At 42.1% G+C, this 16,585-nt stretch overlaps 1 protein-coding gene across 8 annotated transcripts in view; it reads left to right on the plus strand.

Moving 5' to 3' along the window:
* Positions 1-16,585, plus strand: part of LOC138568884 (CTD small phosphatase-like protein 3) — a 668,014-nt gene that overhangs the window by 514,937 nt on the left and 136,492 nt on the right. For all 8 annotated transcript variants that reach the window (XM_069646683.1, XM_069646699.1, XM_069646692.1 and 5 more), the window contains exon 10: positions 7,655-7,781. In XM_069646683.1, coding sequence (XP_069502784.1) covers positions 7,655-7,781 — 127 coding nt within the window. The remainder of the gene's footprint in view (positions 1-7,654; positions 7,782-16,585) is intronic.

Consider the following 16,585-nt stretch of genomic DNA (forward strand, 5'->3'; position numbering starts at 1 on the left):
AGGAAAGATAATTTCAGTGCGTGTCGAAAATGGACTATGCTTGTAGCTAATCATTAAATTAAAGCGGAATCTTTGTAGTAATTCAAAATTTGCAGCTACGATTTCCACTACTAAAGGATATGCAAACTCCACTAAAGCCCAATTTGTGGGCCGTCTTTCTCTGGGAGTTCTACAGAATGTCTGTGGAAGTAATAGATTTCAGTGAAGGTATTTGCTTTAGCAAACATAGCAAAAAACCTCTGTTTATAAATGGACTTTCTTTCAGAGGTTTCATTTAGATGAATTTCATACATGTGCCTATTTGGAATGTCTCTAGTGGCAGATTCATGTTACTTCTATGGCTAAGCAAGTCCAAAGAAGGGGGCTATGACTATATTGTGTCCTTGTTGGAATTCATTGTCTTGATTGACCTTTTTAAAGTATACCCATTTATTCAGGGTCTGCTTGGGTTTGACAATAGAGGATGGCTTAGTGCGTGATTTTGTCGCTTCCCTCCGTAATTGCCTTCTTAAGGGACTTTTTTGTGGTTGTGGCCCTCATCTTCCATGGAGTTTTCTGGTTGTCATATTTCCACAGCTTTACTAATAGATTTCTGTTTATTTCGAGGGTTAGTAGATTACATCCTTTTCCCACATTTTCTTTGTGGGAAAAAAGCGTCTGGAGAACTTCAATTTTCCTCTGCTTCTTGTGCAGGCTTGATATAGTAGCCATGGCTTCAATTGTCTTAGTCCTCATCCCTAAAGTCTCTGATGATTAGCCAATATTAGTGACTTACTCAAGTTTACAGGTGAAAAATTAGTGCAGCCGGTGACCGCAACGAAAAATGAAATGCCTTAACTTTTTTTTTTTTTTTTAAAAAAAAGCTTCCCGCCTTGTTCATAGTTAAAAGGAAGAAAAAAATGAGTGCAGCCGGTGACCGCAACCTAAAGATTAAATGCTGGGAAGCCTTTTGCAGGGAACGTGTAGTGCTTGTAAAACTACAGCTGATAGCTGTCAATTTAATTTACAAGAAGCAAAGGTTTACCTCCCGAGCGTTAAGTTCTGACAACACAGTTCGTTGGGCTTGCGCTCGGAATATAAATGGAAATATAAACAGTCTTTTCTTTATTGCACTCCACAAAACCACTCTTAAACTAAATTAAAGTTTTGTACATAAAGTTTAACTTTCCCTGTTCCAAAAGATGAAAAATTGAAAGAAAAAAGCTGACATTTCACTTTAGAAAATGAAGTTTTCACTGCATTCAAACTCCCTGAATCCTGGTAAGGCCCCTGGATATATGTCAAATATACTAGAACTTCTCAAATCCTGACCTGCTTTGCTGAAGATAGACAATGAAAGGCAGTTGAGAACTCCTACCAACTGAACAAAAGGAGTTCTCATCCAATCTGTTCACTGACCCGATTCTCCATCTTGGCTTGGGCAATTGTCAATACTCTAAACAACCAAGTTAAGGCCCAACCTGCATTAAAGGGTGAAATTCAGAGAAAACATAATCGTAACCCTTTTTCCAACCAACCACCTTCCCAGATGTAAAACTATATGACCTAAATATAGCAACCCTGACAAACACGTTTTTTTCAGAAGTATGAAGCTCGTAGCTCCGGAGAAAAAATGAAGCCTTCATTAGCCGCGCATGCGTGCTGAGCTCAACATACGCAGACTTCCAAATATCAGTTGGAAGCGCACATAGGTTTTTTGTTGAGTGCTCCATATGTATATATTTATTTCAACATAGATTTATTTAATTTCCTTGGGGGGGGGTTGGGGCAACACGCTGTACTTCACCTTTTTTCTTCTCTATCCCACCAAGCTGCTTTTCCAAACTCAGAGACTTGTTTCCGACTTGAATTTTCACTAGCAAGTGCTGAACAAGATTACACTGGAGAGCTTCTAGAAACAGGACCTTCCTGCTTGATTACCTGAATAAAAGGCAGTTTAGAACACTGCATTCAATTTCTAGGTGCTGGCGTCAACCAATATTCTCTCAGCTCCCCTACCTCCATCTTGGCTTGGGCTGAACTCCAGACTCGGAAAACATTTAAGGTTCAAATCAGAATGAGATAAATAAATACAATGCCCATAATCAACAGTAAATAAACATTTGCCTAACTCTTGTGTAAAAACTCTGTTAAGACCATCCTGAAAACTAGAACACTCCCCCAAACCTGCGAATACATCGTACCAGAGTGGATCTAACTGGTAGGGACCGGACAAACATCACCAAACTCTTGATAACATTCAGGCAGAATTCCAATGGCTGCTCCACTCATATGTACTGACGTTCCCACTTCCATCAAACTGATAGCCACATCGGTGTGAATCCTTTGACTCCTTGTTCTTTTTACAAAAGGTTGACTAAAGTTCTTCCATCCTTCTTCCCCAATCTACCCTTGGGTTGTGATAAGTTAACCAGGGCATACCTAAAGTTACCTTCAACTGGGGAGTATCTATTCAAAAAAGATTTTCCTCCCAATGACCTCCTGGCATTTCCATTTCTATTGTTAGAAGCTCCGTCCACAGCTTTAACTTATTCTGCCTGTTTTCTTAAGAACAGAATTCATGGCTTTAACCACATTCCAATCCATAATATTCCCTGTAGCCCCTAAATCAATTGCTAACGGACCACTCCCCTTCAACTGACAAGGATACATTAAGGGTTATGTGAGGAACCACCGCATGAATTGTGTTGGTTACTTGTTGTGATCTTGAGTTTGATGGCTGAAAGATTTTTGTAAACCAAGGACAATTCCCAACAAAATGCCCTGTCTTCCATGCAAAGGTTATTCAATCTGCGCCGGTCCATCTCTTCCTTGGACAATGGTCCTATAATCTTGCCTGATCTCTCTAGGTTCCCTGTTCGTAAGTCCCCAACCACTGTTTCACCACTTCCTTTGTCTCTCGCTTCTACTAACAACTCTGGTTTTGACAACCCCTTATATATGCCCTGCCCTTCGTTCTTTTAGGCGAAAGTCTATCTGCATTACCAAATTAATCAAAGACTCACAAGTAGTGGGTCTAGTAGTTAGGGCATCCTTCAAGTCATCTCCAAGACCTCAGAGGCTTGGTTTTCTTCAGGACATCTGCTTTCCAGAACTAAAGACTTGAACTGAGTTTTGTAACTCACCAGATATTTACTTCCCTGTCTCAACTCCAAAAGCTCCCCCATCAACTTCCTGGGAGAGTCGACGTCTGTCAAATATTTTCTTGAACACCCTCTTGAAAGCAGTTAGATTTTCAAAATTGGATTTTCTTGTCCCACCAATAAAAGTGACCGTGTCAGAAAATAAAAGCCTCTGGTCTGCAAAGAAAATGAAACCGACACAGAGTTAGGAACATCTGACAATTCTTAATATCGCCTCCAAAACATTCAGGCTTCGCCAAAGGTACTGGCACAAATTGTGATCTAATTTTTTCCCCTTTACTCTTTCTCCTTGCTGTGCACTTCCCAATAAATCTGCTCTAGCCAACTCTGTGGGTTCAAGGATGACATTTTTCTACCTAGGTAATGGTGATACAGGTTCCCCTTCAGTTTGTAAATTAGATGCCTTTAAATTCCTCTACCCTTAAATGCTAAGTCCTGAGAATCCCTTCTAGATGGCCGCAGGCTTCTTTGGGATCATCACAGCTCAGGTGGATATTTTATCATGGGTCTTTCATCCTATCATGTCCGGCTCGCCCAAATCCACAGGGGCCCAAATCCACAGACCCTCTCTGGACGTCCCCAACACAACCCAAGAAGCTACCGCTGAGTCGCAACCCCAGAGAAGGGAAAGGGCTAGTGGATAACAGACTTGCCTCACTTCTGGTCTCTGGGCATCTGGAGTGGGGGAAAAACAGTAACAAAATATTTCTCTACAGTCTTATTGCAAACTCTATTACATTTACCTCTCTCCTCCCCAGATTCCTCTCTTACCTGTTAGCCTCTCAGCATCTAGCATAGGCATTCTTTAAAAAAAGAACGGATGCTTCCGCTCTTCTCTCCATGAAGAATTGAAGTTTCTTAACCAATCTTTAACTATACTAAGCTAACTATTAAATTGTTCTCTTATATACTGAGTTCTTGAATGTGTTCTTGCTTTTTTTTCTTCTTTCTTGTCTGGCTTTCTATAAAAGAACTTATCCTCAGTTGAAAATTCTTACTGGTTCCTGAAGTAGGTAGTAACTTTTGCAAAGGGTAAAAAAACAGTGTGACGAAGAAGATGGCTACTCCGAGGTTTCTTTACTTTGAGTGCTTTTGCCCCACACGGATAATGAGTTACTCGCTGCCTATGCTTGACGACGCACACTGGGGCCTCCTCGTTGGAGTATGAAGATCTTGTCATGTTGTGTATGAGTTGAGATGTGCGTGCAGCCTCACATACTTGCGCTTTGTGCCTTTTAAATCCCTGCTCTTCAAGCGTTTCCCAAACAAAAAGCATCTCGGCACTACAGAGCTTTAATTTCCGAAAAAATAAGTATTTTCCTCGCTCTCTGCTGCGCGCACACTGCATAAACATCAAGTGCTTCTGTAACGGAGCCTATCAGCTGAACACACCGCTGTTGTGATTAAGTCTATTACACATGCTGCTGCTCAGCAAGTTTTCAAGTTTAGATTAACTATTTACAGTCCTCAACTGTGAATGCTGCTGCTGATTAACTTGTCTTAACTTCCAAAGTTCAAATTATCACTGTCTCTCAAACTCCAGCACTCCCACCTTAGGACCACTGTTCTCACGACATTGGTTAGCTGCTAAAGTCTTCTTTCTTCACTTGTTGAACCTCTTGAGATCTCTAAAATTAGGCCTTAATTTAATGTTTAATGAGCTTTTAATAATTGGACCTGCCACTCACTTACATGGGATGACAGGCAGTTAAAACGCATTCCAAAAGCATTGTTCCCTCTGCATTGTTCCCTCTGCATTGTTCCCTCAGCCAATCAAATAATTCTCAGCCCCTCCATCATGGCTTGGGATTCCCACATAAGCATTAGTTAAAAGAAAAGGAAATAATGCCTAAACACTACCTGAAATTCCCATATCTAGCATTTAGCATTGCCAAAACATCTACCAATTCCGTGAATCACTATAGGCCACATACATGACCTGGAAATGGAATGAGATACTATGTGAAAAACAACCTTTTTGGATTTGCTTACTGGACTAGAAGACACAAAGGGGAAATTACTCATCAGTTCTATGCCTTAAACTTGAAAAAAACCTCTCGAACCACTTGCAGACATGTTCTCCACTTGCGTACCTCCACTTGATGGGTTATATTGCTGCTTTTAACTGTGGAATTAGTGTAAATCACAGTTTCAAAGCGAATCTCGGTTCCTGGTATGCAATCGCACTCTAAGGTCTCCTGCACAAAGTAGCTAAACCAAAAGAAATCGAAGGTAAGCTTCTCCCTGGTAAATGTATGCATCTGGATATAGGGCTCACTGCCAAGTGGAACGAAGTGTTATCTATACTATTCCCTAAATACCCATTCTAAACTACCTAGCACAGGAACCTAATCTCCCCATAAAATAGTCCTGGTCTAAATCCTAAATATATCTTCATTATATTCTTTTATATTGTATCTTAACTTGTATACATCTTTTTACATTAGCTAAATTCTCTACACACCTCCCTTCTGCTGACTTTCCTCCTCACTTGCTTCCAGACGTCTCCCAGAAACTTATCCCTAGTACCACTTACCTGAATGGGAAGTAGTATTAACAAAGGAGTCTGATCTGAAAGGGATTGTGGCTTCTGAGACCAGTGCTCAACACAGAGCTACTATCCAAAAGGTAGTCTGAAAGAACTGTAAGCGGGTTAGTGTCAGGAATCGGCGTCTACCCTCTGCAACCAAATCTGGAATCTCTTCCTATGGTAAAACTGCATGGCCATAGGCAGAGAGACCGATGGAGCGGCCCTCCCAGGTAGTAGTTTTAGACATTTGGTGGCAAGGGCTGCATGAGCCAGCCAGGATAAGGTCAGTGCCCGAAGGTCCAGGCCCAACTCTGATGTGCTGGGCTGCGTGTGACTCCTCCTCTGGCTGTCTTGCTACTGTCGTCTTCCAAAATTAATCTTTACAGGGAATTAGTAAATCAAATCGAACATGAATCCTAACCCAAAATGCAACCAAAAATAATTTAGTCCCCAAGCTCCTGACTCCCTTTTGGATGAGGGAAATCCCCAATCTCTTTTTTTCATGGGCTCGTAAGGAAAACCCAAAGGAAACATACTTGATGGAGGGAAAACACAGGGTGATGGCTAGTTGGAGAAATCTAGAAGCACCCAGAAACAACCTTGGCCGTCAGAATGTTCTTAAACCTGAAACATATAAAATGACGTACAATGCTTACCATTAAGCTAACCAATGATCCTTAAATAAAGGAAAACTATTTTAGTAAGCAGAATGTTAATGTTAAAGTAAATTAATTCAGTAACCAAAGTTCGTATTTGTGGTGTTCAATCGTTGACAACATTTTGATGAATTGCTTACATTTGTCAGAACCTTCAAAGTATAAATTAATGTGTATGTATTGCATTAGAACTTGTGTCTGAAAATTCTATGAAGCATGGAATTTCTTATGCATATTCCTAAGAACTGTTATTTGTGCAATGAGGCTGCATTTTGAGAGCTTTTGCTGATGGTGTGAGCAAGAGAAGTGAGGCATACATGCCAACATTATCCATTTCATTTGAGAGACACTGCTCCAACCTGGTTTTTACTTTGCATTCTGGGGCTTGTAGTACTAGGTTTATGATGGGGGGGGGGGGGGAAATCCAGGACAAGTCCTAGAATTGAAAGTTGAAACCTGGACTAGTGCCTCCTTAATGGAAGGGATGATGGTGGCATGTATGGTGTGGTAGAGCGGGCGGGGGTGGGGAGTTTGGGCAAGATGGAGTCAGCCAAGAGCATGACGAGTAGACTTTGATCTGCAGGCAAAGCCGATGTTCCTCAGCAGCAGAATGATTGGCTAACGATCCCTACATCAAAAAGCTGAAGTACTTCGGTATGACTGTGTCCCTATGGGGATGTTTTTGTTTTCTAAAATGCATAGACTCTGGCCATTATTTTTTGGAGATCAGATGACTCTTAAGCTACATTGGCTTAGCTGGAGCTGAGAAAATCCCAAAAAACAAAACTACCAATCATGCCTTCCTTGAATATAGTCTTGTTGGTTGATGGATCATTCTTCATTCTTTTTCTTCCTTGAATATAATATTTTCCTTTTGGGACCTGTAGAAGCAATCTTTTTACCCCCTTTTGTACAGGATCACAGACAGTTACAGGGCTCCTCACATTTGTAATATTCCTTAATATGGATGTACAGTCTTTTCACTAGTGTGTATTGAGACGGGTTCTGTCTTTTTGTGAAAGATCATTCCACATTTTCGTGCTATTCCTAGATGGTCCTCTTTTGATCTGAGCTAATAGGTTGTCTTTCTCCACCCAGCATGGACGGCAACAGGACATTTTCCCTTCTTTGTCGCACAGCTGTTTGCAGGAGCTGGGTTTCAATTGGGACAACAGTGTGTAGTTTGGCAGTGAAATCTGGAGCAATAGAAATGTGATGGGATTGCTGAAAGTGTTAATTTAAGTATTCTTCACAGCTGTCTGGGCCCCTTTGCTGCAATACGTTTCTTTCCTCACTTGTTTCAATCTCTCCATTTATTTCCTCAGGCACCGTCTCTTCCAAGAGGATTGCATCTGCTTCCTTGGCCACTATATCAAGAATTTAAATGTGTTGCAGAGGGACCTGGCAAAAACGGTCATCCTGGATAATGCGCCCCACACCTGCCCTTACCAGGTAAGTGTACAGAAGCCACTGGTACCGGAGGCTTGTAACCTGGGTTAGACCCACAATGGGAAAAGAGCTGAGACCTTTGCTCACGACACCTCTGTGCGCTGAGCTTCGCTGTCCCATCAAGGGACTGATCAAGGCCTGTAATATAGTTCCTAACCATGCACCACCATGAGCAGACTCTGTAACATGAGATGAGACACAAAACTCGGTACATGAATCTTGCCATGTGCATGAACCAAACTCCAGGCAGCTGTGGAATTTCCCTGCAGAAACCTTTTATAATTCAATTTATACATACAATCATGGGTGCGCTTCAGCCCTCAAGATACTAGCTCTTTGCAGCCCCTCAAGAAGAGACCTTATGAGGAGAATCTGTTCCGGTAGCTCGACTTGGTCTTTAAGCTGTCCTAATTGATTACATTGAGGTTAGGATCCACGGTTCAACTGCCTTCCACTCTCCCAAATCTTTGCTCATTGGATACCTTTGTAGTGACTTGTAGAGCACACACATTGGAAGTCGCTATAGTGAGATTACACTCATAGATCTCATATGTGCAATGAAGAGTCCAGAGACCAGCTGCCACCCAAAACTAATTTCAGAGGGTATGAACTGTGGACTCTACCTACATAGAATCAGTTTCATCATCATCACTCTCTGAAATGATCAGGCATAGCCTGCCATCAGGCAGACAGAGCTTGGGGAGGGGAGGGGGAGGCACTGTTTTTAGACTTTTTTTTTATTTTTTTTAAAGGGGTTACACCATTAGCATTTGATGGTGACTGTGGTTCAACTCCACCCCATTTTATTTGTTGGCACATTTCATTTGTTAGATACGCTATTAGAATGTGGGTAGGAAGGGGGAAATCGCCTTTCGGGGGTCCATGCACAGACTCTACCTCTAAACGTACATAACTGTTTAAGATCGTGTGGCCTTGAGCGTTGAACCAGTCCTCGGTCGTCTTCCTTAGGTTGGTGTACTTCTCTTCCGAGACAACGCAACTCTGGCTAACCCCTAGGCTAAAGGAGACTGTCACGACATTTTAGTTCAGACTAGATCTAGTGGCCTGATGAAAATTAAAATCTGTTGCTAAGCTATAATGCTGCATCCATCGCCAGTGGTGTGGTCCTAAAGCTCAAAGACTTTTCCGGACAGTTGCATATTGTGCTCCCTTCTCCCCCCGCTCCCTGGGGATAAACAATACTGTGGTCTGTATGGAAAGGAAAAAATTAAAACCTGCCCGTGATGCAGAGCAATTTTCAGTGAGGGCAGGTTCTAGCGCAATGGTATTCATGCTGAGGCCCCTCGCCCCTCCTGCTCCCCCCACACTCCTTGTGTACAAATATTGCTGCCGAATCCCCTGTACCTCCACCCCCCCCAACCCCCTGACCCCTTGAGTCAACTTGCAAAGACTATAGCTGCCCTGCGCCCATTGTGAAGTTGTGTGCAGCCTTTCTTACGCCGCTGATTATGAAATATGTCAACCTCTCTATCGGGGAGAATTTGGTTCTTACATCGATTAAACAGGCATGGGGTAGTACCTCCCCTGGAAAAAAACATTGCTTGATCCCAATCTGCCGGGTATCTGTCGTTCTATAACAAACTCCCCGTTTCTTCTGAAGATCCTGCATTAGGTGGCATACTACCAAATTCAAAAATTTCTATAAACGCATAATATCCTTGGTGCTAAACAATCAGGGTTCAGAAGTAATCATAGCACTGAATCTACTCTTTTGGATCTAAAAACTATTCCTCAGCTCTTCGATAAGGGTAAAGCCTCCCTTTGATGTTGCTTGATCTTACGGTGGCTTTTGATCTTGTGGATGACTCCATCCTGGCTGCCAGATTACAAGACTCAGCCTCTTTTTCCAGAGTGCATGGAGATGGGTCATGTCATTCATATCTAATCGAACTGCCAGAGTCTTCCATGAGGATGCTATGGCAGAAGGGTGTGAATTGGATATTGGTGTACCGCAGGGAATCCTGTGTCCCCAACATTGAAGAGGGGAAGAGTGAAACTATTAAACAATCTCTTGAATGCAGAAGGCATTGGGTATGCAAATGATGCGGATGATACCCAGTGCCTTATTCCCCTTACTGGCGATATGTGCTCGCTTTGCGGACTGCTAACAGCACCAATGATCTAATCCAACATTGGATGATACTTAATGGGCTAGTTCTTAATGCAAAAACCAAAATCATGTTGGTCGGAACGGCATCTAAGATGCGAAGAATTGCCTCTACCTACTTCACCTTTCAAGTTGCTGATTGTCAGCTGGCAACTTTACCCGAAGTAAAAACGTTGGGTATGGTATTGGACTCTGAACTTTCAATAAAATCACATGTTAGCAGTCTTGTATCCCAATCATCCTGCTACATCAAGTTACTGGCACAAATTAGGACTTTCTTGGATACAACGGTTAGTGCGCTAATAGGCTCCTGTCTGGATTATTGCTCCAGCATTTTGCAGTGCATCAGTAAAGGAGAGCTCAACCGTCTGCAAGTGGTCCAAAATAATGCTGCTCGAGTAGTTACTGGCCTTTGGAGAGCTGATCATGTCTCTGCGGTAAGAAGGTCACGTGCCTCTACAGGAAAGTCCTGTGTATTTGGCAAAACGGCTAACTTACCTCCCTGTCAGGCGAACATTGCGGTCTAACAACTTGGGATTGCTGGAAGTACCTACAGCCAAGCTATCACAGGTTCTGGATGGATGTTTCTCTGTAGAAGCCCCTCAGCTTTGGAATGCCTAGCCTCCAGATCTGAGAATATGCACCACTCTATCGTCCTTCAAACTCCTATTGAAGATTCTCCTTTTTGAGTAATTCTCTCTGTACCCCACCGCTGTCTTCATACGGTTAAAGTCTGCCTTTGTTTTTCTGTTGGTTGCCCTCGCGCTTCTATGCCTATTGGCGATGTTCCAGCGCGTTATAAATGAATTAAATAAAAGTATAGCAGCAAAGCGTGTACGGGTCAATCAAAAAAGCACATGAACCTGAAACCCGGCTAGTGTTCTACTACCAAACCGGGATGCGGGGGACGAGGGGCCAAAAATCATCAATCGCATTTCACTAGTTTTAAATATCCTGTCTGGTTACCACTTAATGCACGCCCCCGTTTCATGGTCATTAATGTAGTAATCATGCCCTAGCAAGGGGGCGTACATGGCTGGTAATGGCCTGCCAGCCAGAGACTTGGCAGGCCCGAGTGAAGCGAGGTGTTTGGCAAGGGATGCAGGCCCTTTAGCGTCTATGTGCGCACTGCTGCTGGGGCATGATTGTTATTCGCACCCCACGGTTTGCGTGGGGGGAAAAAACAAACATGCATCCCAACATTGGAAAAAGGATAGGTCCCTTTTCCATTTCTATGGTGGCCGGGAGCGGGAAGAGCTCTGGGACTGGAGCACAAAGATCCAGTCCAGCAGGTAAGTGGGGATTGGGGGAAAGGGTTTGTTTTTGGGGGGATGAGTTGGCAACAGGGAGGGCTCTCCCTGTTGCCTATCCACATGCAAAATAAGATGGTGTCACCGGTGAAGATCCTCTGGTGGCTGAGCACCCTTCCCCCGTTGCTAATAGAATAGAATCAGAAATGCAAGAATATAAAATGAAAATAGAATTCCCTGCAAGTGTTGCCGTAGGTGCCTGGTTTATATTTTCTAAAACTTTAGTTGCCAAAGGCCTTAAGCCTTAGGGGAAATATTTGTGTGAAAGATAATAGGCATTAGTTTTTAAACACTTATATTCCCTTAACCATGGTGCTAAATGAATGTCTTGGAGAAACTGGATTTTTTTTTTACTAAAGGACCGGTTTAAGCAGTACCTGGAGTTCACAGAGACCATTTTGTTTACGGTTATGGTTTTTATAGGATTAAAAAAAAGGATTATGCAATAATGCGTTATCAAAATATTAGAACTAGAAAGAATCTGGAGAGAACTATTTCATCACAGACCAACCTATACTATAACCAGAGTTCTTCACTTGTGTGTAAGTATTAACTGCTCAAATAAACAAGTTAAATTGTACAATTGGTATGTAAATCCATATTACAAATCGTACCATAATAAAGTATACATCAAGTTCATGACCATATATTTGAGGCGAAGGGGGGTTACATTTACAGTTTACTGGGACAAAAAAAGGGTTCCTATGTAATATATATAGGCGTTCCCCGCCGTATAGTTGAGGTGAAACCTTTGCAAATCGAAGCTTCCCAAAAATCTGTTGCTAAAAACATTTGACACGCTGGATGGATTTGGATGACATTTTCCCCAAAAAAGATTCACATGCCCCTCGCACCCACACTGGACCTGTTTCAATGGACTCGCAGGTAGGCCCTGTGGAGCTTCTCTTCTTCAGTGCATTTATTGAAAGCAGTTATCTCAGGGGGGGTTGCCAGTCTCTGTCAAAATATAGTTTCATTTTACGGCTCCTCCGGCCATATTTGCATAAGTTACCTAAAGTTAGAAAAATAGCCTCAACACCTAATAATTCAAACCCATGGTGCCTATGAAACTACAGTAATCTAGCTGGTGTGACAGTAATGGACGACTCATCTTGGATGTGAAATAATCATTCCAGTGACAACACCAGGTTGTCGTTGAACTCGTTAAATTAATGTTGTTGCCAGAATGAGTCAAGATTAGTGCTTGGCTTCTGCATAAGCTGACACCTGATTATTCAGCTGTGTGCTGCAGTGAGGTAATACTGAAAGTTATAAAAGTTGGGTGTAGCAAAATATTTTACAAAACGTGGTATTGCTTAAAACAGATCTACACCTGCCGAAGAGTTTCACTCGACACATTGTTTACAAAGGCACATACAACTAAATATGTGAAATAATGTTAACGCAAACTTAGATTTTTTTGTCTCATCAAAATGTTGTTCTTAAATAGATGAGATTGAACCCGTTTATCTCGTTAAATTCATTGTGCAGGGATGAAATTGAACTTTTCAATTCCCACTGATTTCGAGGGTGCACAGAGTGATCGGGTGGTTTTCTGTGACACTGAACTAAAATCCTTTTTCAAAAAGAGTACACAAAAGCTGAATCTTAAAAGCTACAAAATAATAATAATAATAATAATTTGCCATTTACATAGTGCTACGAACCCTCAGGTATCTGAGCGCTGCTTATTATTACCCACGGTGTGTGGTGCTTATTTATCGACCTCGGAAGGATGAAAGGCTGAGTTTGGCCCTGCTGGGATTCGAACCTGCGTTAGCAGGCTCTGCACGCTGTGCCACTTGACCGGCAAAAATATATCAATATGTCAGTTTCCACATTGGTAGGTCCGTTTCAAACTGCCCCAGGTAATTACATGATCAGTGTCATGCCAGTTTCAAACTCCGGCATGCCGATGTGACAGTAAACTACGTTATGTTGGCATTCATATTGCACCAGGCATTGTGCTTCGATCTATATATAGGCATGGTTATAGTGTCTTGATAAAATGGAGATGCCAATGCTCAAACACATTGCATTTAAGTACATTGGCAAGGTGCAATCTACAGTGCCTCGTAAGTTGTCCCGTGCTCATGGTATTCTCATTGCCCTAGAATTGTCCCCCTCACTACTCCTATTATGCTCGGATTTGCCCTGTTACCCCCTGGATCTACCCCATTTCACGCCTCAATGAACCCTGGTTTTCTGCATCTCTCACTGATTGCACCCTGTTGTGCCCCATCTCTCTCACTGCCCTCTGTTTGTTTCATGCATTTGTCACATTGCATGAAATTCATGACAGTGTTTGGATGACGGGCCTTGTAAATGTTATTTCACGGTTTGGTTTACAAACACTTGTGGCCTGCTTTATCTATTTATTCAAATTATACAACAGCTAGCGCAACAGCCCGCAGGCATCGTGCCGCTTGGTACAGAGAGTGAGACGGAGCTTAGTTACATGTAAGCAGACATGCATATTGTACATTTTATATAAAAGCAGTTTATATAAAAACAATTTGCATAGGACATGGTGATGTGCAGGATAAAAGGAGGGAAGGTAGGTTGTTAGTTGAAGAGGGAAGTTTTCAGGTTTTTAGGAAAGGCGAGGAGAAGAAGTTTCTGCTCTGAGAGTGGTGGGGAGTGGATTCCAGAGCTTCGGGGCTAAATATGGGAAGCCATCCCTTCTGCTTTATCCCTGTTGATGTGCTCAGTGAGCTGCCTGCCTCGCATTAGAGATTTGGGAAACTCGGAGCGGCTTTGAAAGTGCTATTCATTTTTACAATCCATTTCCTGTTTACTTCACACTTCAGTATTTGAATCAAATAAAATGCAATGCCATGCTTTGTTCATTACAGCTTTTTCTTTTTAAGTGTCCAATCGCAGAAATGTGGCCTAGGCTTGTTCATTTTTAGCGTTCCATTACAAAAAAGTAAGGTAATGCAAGCTTATAGTTGTTTATCGAAAAGGTGTAAAAGGACATATCCTTGACTAAATGTTATATAAAACCTGTAAAACACCTTGTGCGTAATGGACGCTCAACACGACTATTATGTGGCGTGGGGAGGGTCAGGCTTCAACCTGTGCCAGTGGATGTTGGGCCCGGGAGTGGTGTTGAGGGGATCCCCTCTAGCCACTCAACCTACCCATCACATGGACTCATCACAGGCCATCCCCACTCCACTAACCCAGTAGAGCAGGCCAGCCCTAAAACCTTTACAATTGCGTAAAGCCCTTGTGAGGGCAATATGGTGCACCTTCTCCCTAACTGAGAGACTGAAGTGCTCCTTGAGCAGACCCAAAACCTCAGTACAGGAAAATAATTCTTGTATTCCTTTGATTGAAATTGTTATTCACTCTCTGGTAGCAAGTGTTTTTTTTAGTAGTTCCAGCTGCAGCAGGCACATCAAAAGAGTAATTTCACAAATGGTGCTTGGTGGTGGTGACCTCTGTGAATACAATACTGCCAACCGCAAAATCACAAATTGCACAGAGCCCATCATGGGGAAACTAAGTTACAGAAGCATTCTTCCACAGCAAGAGCTTGTCTCTGGGGATACCATGGTTCTTGCCCCACATGAAAGCCTTCTGAAAACGTACCTCTTAAGACCCCGGCCTCTGCCGGTCACACGATGCTCACACCCCATGACCATTACGTTGCCATTAGTCCGTGATGGTGGTCTAGCAATTAGCTTAAAAATGTCGATCATGAAATTGGGTTTTGAGCCACAATACTTATATTTTCTAGTATTTTAGAAGCTGCCTCCTCACGTTAGTCAACACATAATGTGCCCTGAAAGATAAATTGAGCCGATAAACGTCTAATTAATAGGGGCCTGATAATTAATTTTTTATTGTTTTCACTGGCAGGTAATGGGTTTCTTAGAATAAACGGCAAGCAGTCCCAATGTCCTATTAACTTGTGCAAAACGCAAATTATGTAGCATTTGATTTTCAAAACCGACATTTTAACTTGTAGATAATAAACCATGTATTTCCCTAAAAATATGAAGATTAATCCCCTGTATGCCTTGGTGCTAACACTGGAGTCCAAGTTATTTTGCTTGCATCAAGGATGAAATCTCTCCGAAAGATTTCTTTATATCAATGAAATCCTCACATAACTCCCCCCTCTCCCTCCACCCCACATTTGTGCTAAATTCCACAGGTAAAATGGTAGGACACTGGGAGTTTTCCCATTAGATCTGGAGAGTTGCGGTTACTTTTAGCTCCTTGGAAGAAAGTTTAAGTTCTTAGCAAGCCTTTGTCAAGAAATACATTATCAAAGGTATTCTTCTCATCTTGATATTCTCTAAAATGATCATTGCTTTTTCCTCAACTAGCAGCTTCTTTTTACCTAGTCTGTGCTTTTGAGGCAGGTGCCATTCACACAGTTTCACTTCACCCAGGGTCTTCATCTGGTTCAAAGATTTTTTTAAAATGTATTTCTGAATGTACTGGGAGAGGAGTATAGATGTTGCTTTGGTATGGGGCATAGATATTTCTTCTTAACAATGCAATTTTAATTCTACAATTCAAGCATAACTCCTTTCACAAATGCATCCTCACTTTTCTAACGCAGATACCAGTTTATTGTACTCTCTGGTCTTAAAGGAATCATTGACCCCATACTTGAGATGGCCTTTGAATAAGATGATCTACTGCATGAAAGCTTTTCAACTTGTTAATGTGCCCAGCATCCTTGTGTCTCTTCCGCTTTCAGAATTTAGTTTGTACATGACCGCTAATAGCTTGTTTATAGTTTCAAAAGCTCCTTTCCATAATGGCAAAGACATCCTCTTTAGATTGGGATTGGGTCCTTTGGAAGGTACACTGGTAGACTGTAACCTACTTCATATTCCTTTTTTAAGGTTTTGGGGGTCATATTAGGTCTTCATTCTGACTGCAGAGTTTCTTTGGCCGTAGGCGAATGTGTTGTAAATGTTTTGTGGGATTGTCAACATATTCATGCGTAGTAGAGGCTCTAATCAATGTCCATGTCTGCTCCTTTGTTCAGTAAAACAGGCGCTGAGGCGATACTATTTTTTCTGCCAGCGATTAGTTCAAAAGGGGACATTCAGGTAGCTGAAGTAACCAATCGGAAGTCCTAACTTGGTCCAGAATCCACCACAAACGTCTTTTGAATTTACACAATTGTCTTTTATCGCTCTACCACCCATTGGATACCAGGCAGCAGGTGATGTGTAGTTTTCTTCCTCCTCTTCGAATTTCCTACATTTTAGTCATCACTTCACTGGTAAAGTGAATACCCTGTTTGGACTCAATGCTTTGAGGAACACCAAAATGAAAAAATGTGGCTGAACATTAAAGTGACCACAGTCTCTGTCTTACAATTTGGGTCTGGGAGACAT

Source organism: Ambystoma mexicanum, chromosome 1p, assembly GCF_040938575.1.
Source record: "Ambystoma mexicanum isolate Mex_15411 chromosome 1p, UKY_AmexF1_1, whole genome shotgun sequence".
NCBI lineage: Eukaryota > Metazoa > Chordata > Amphibia > Caudata > Ambystomatidae > Ambystoma > Ambystoma mexicanum.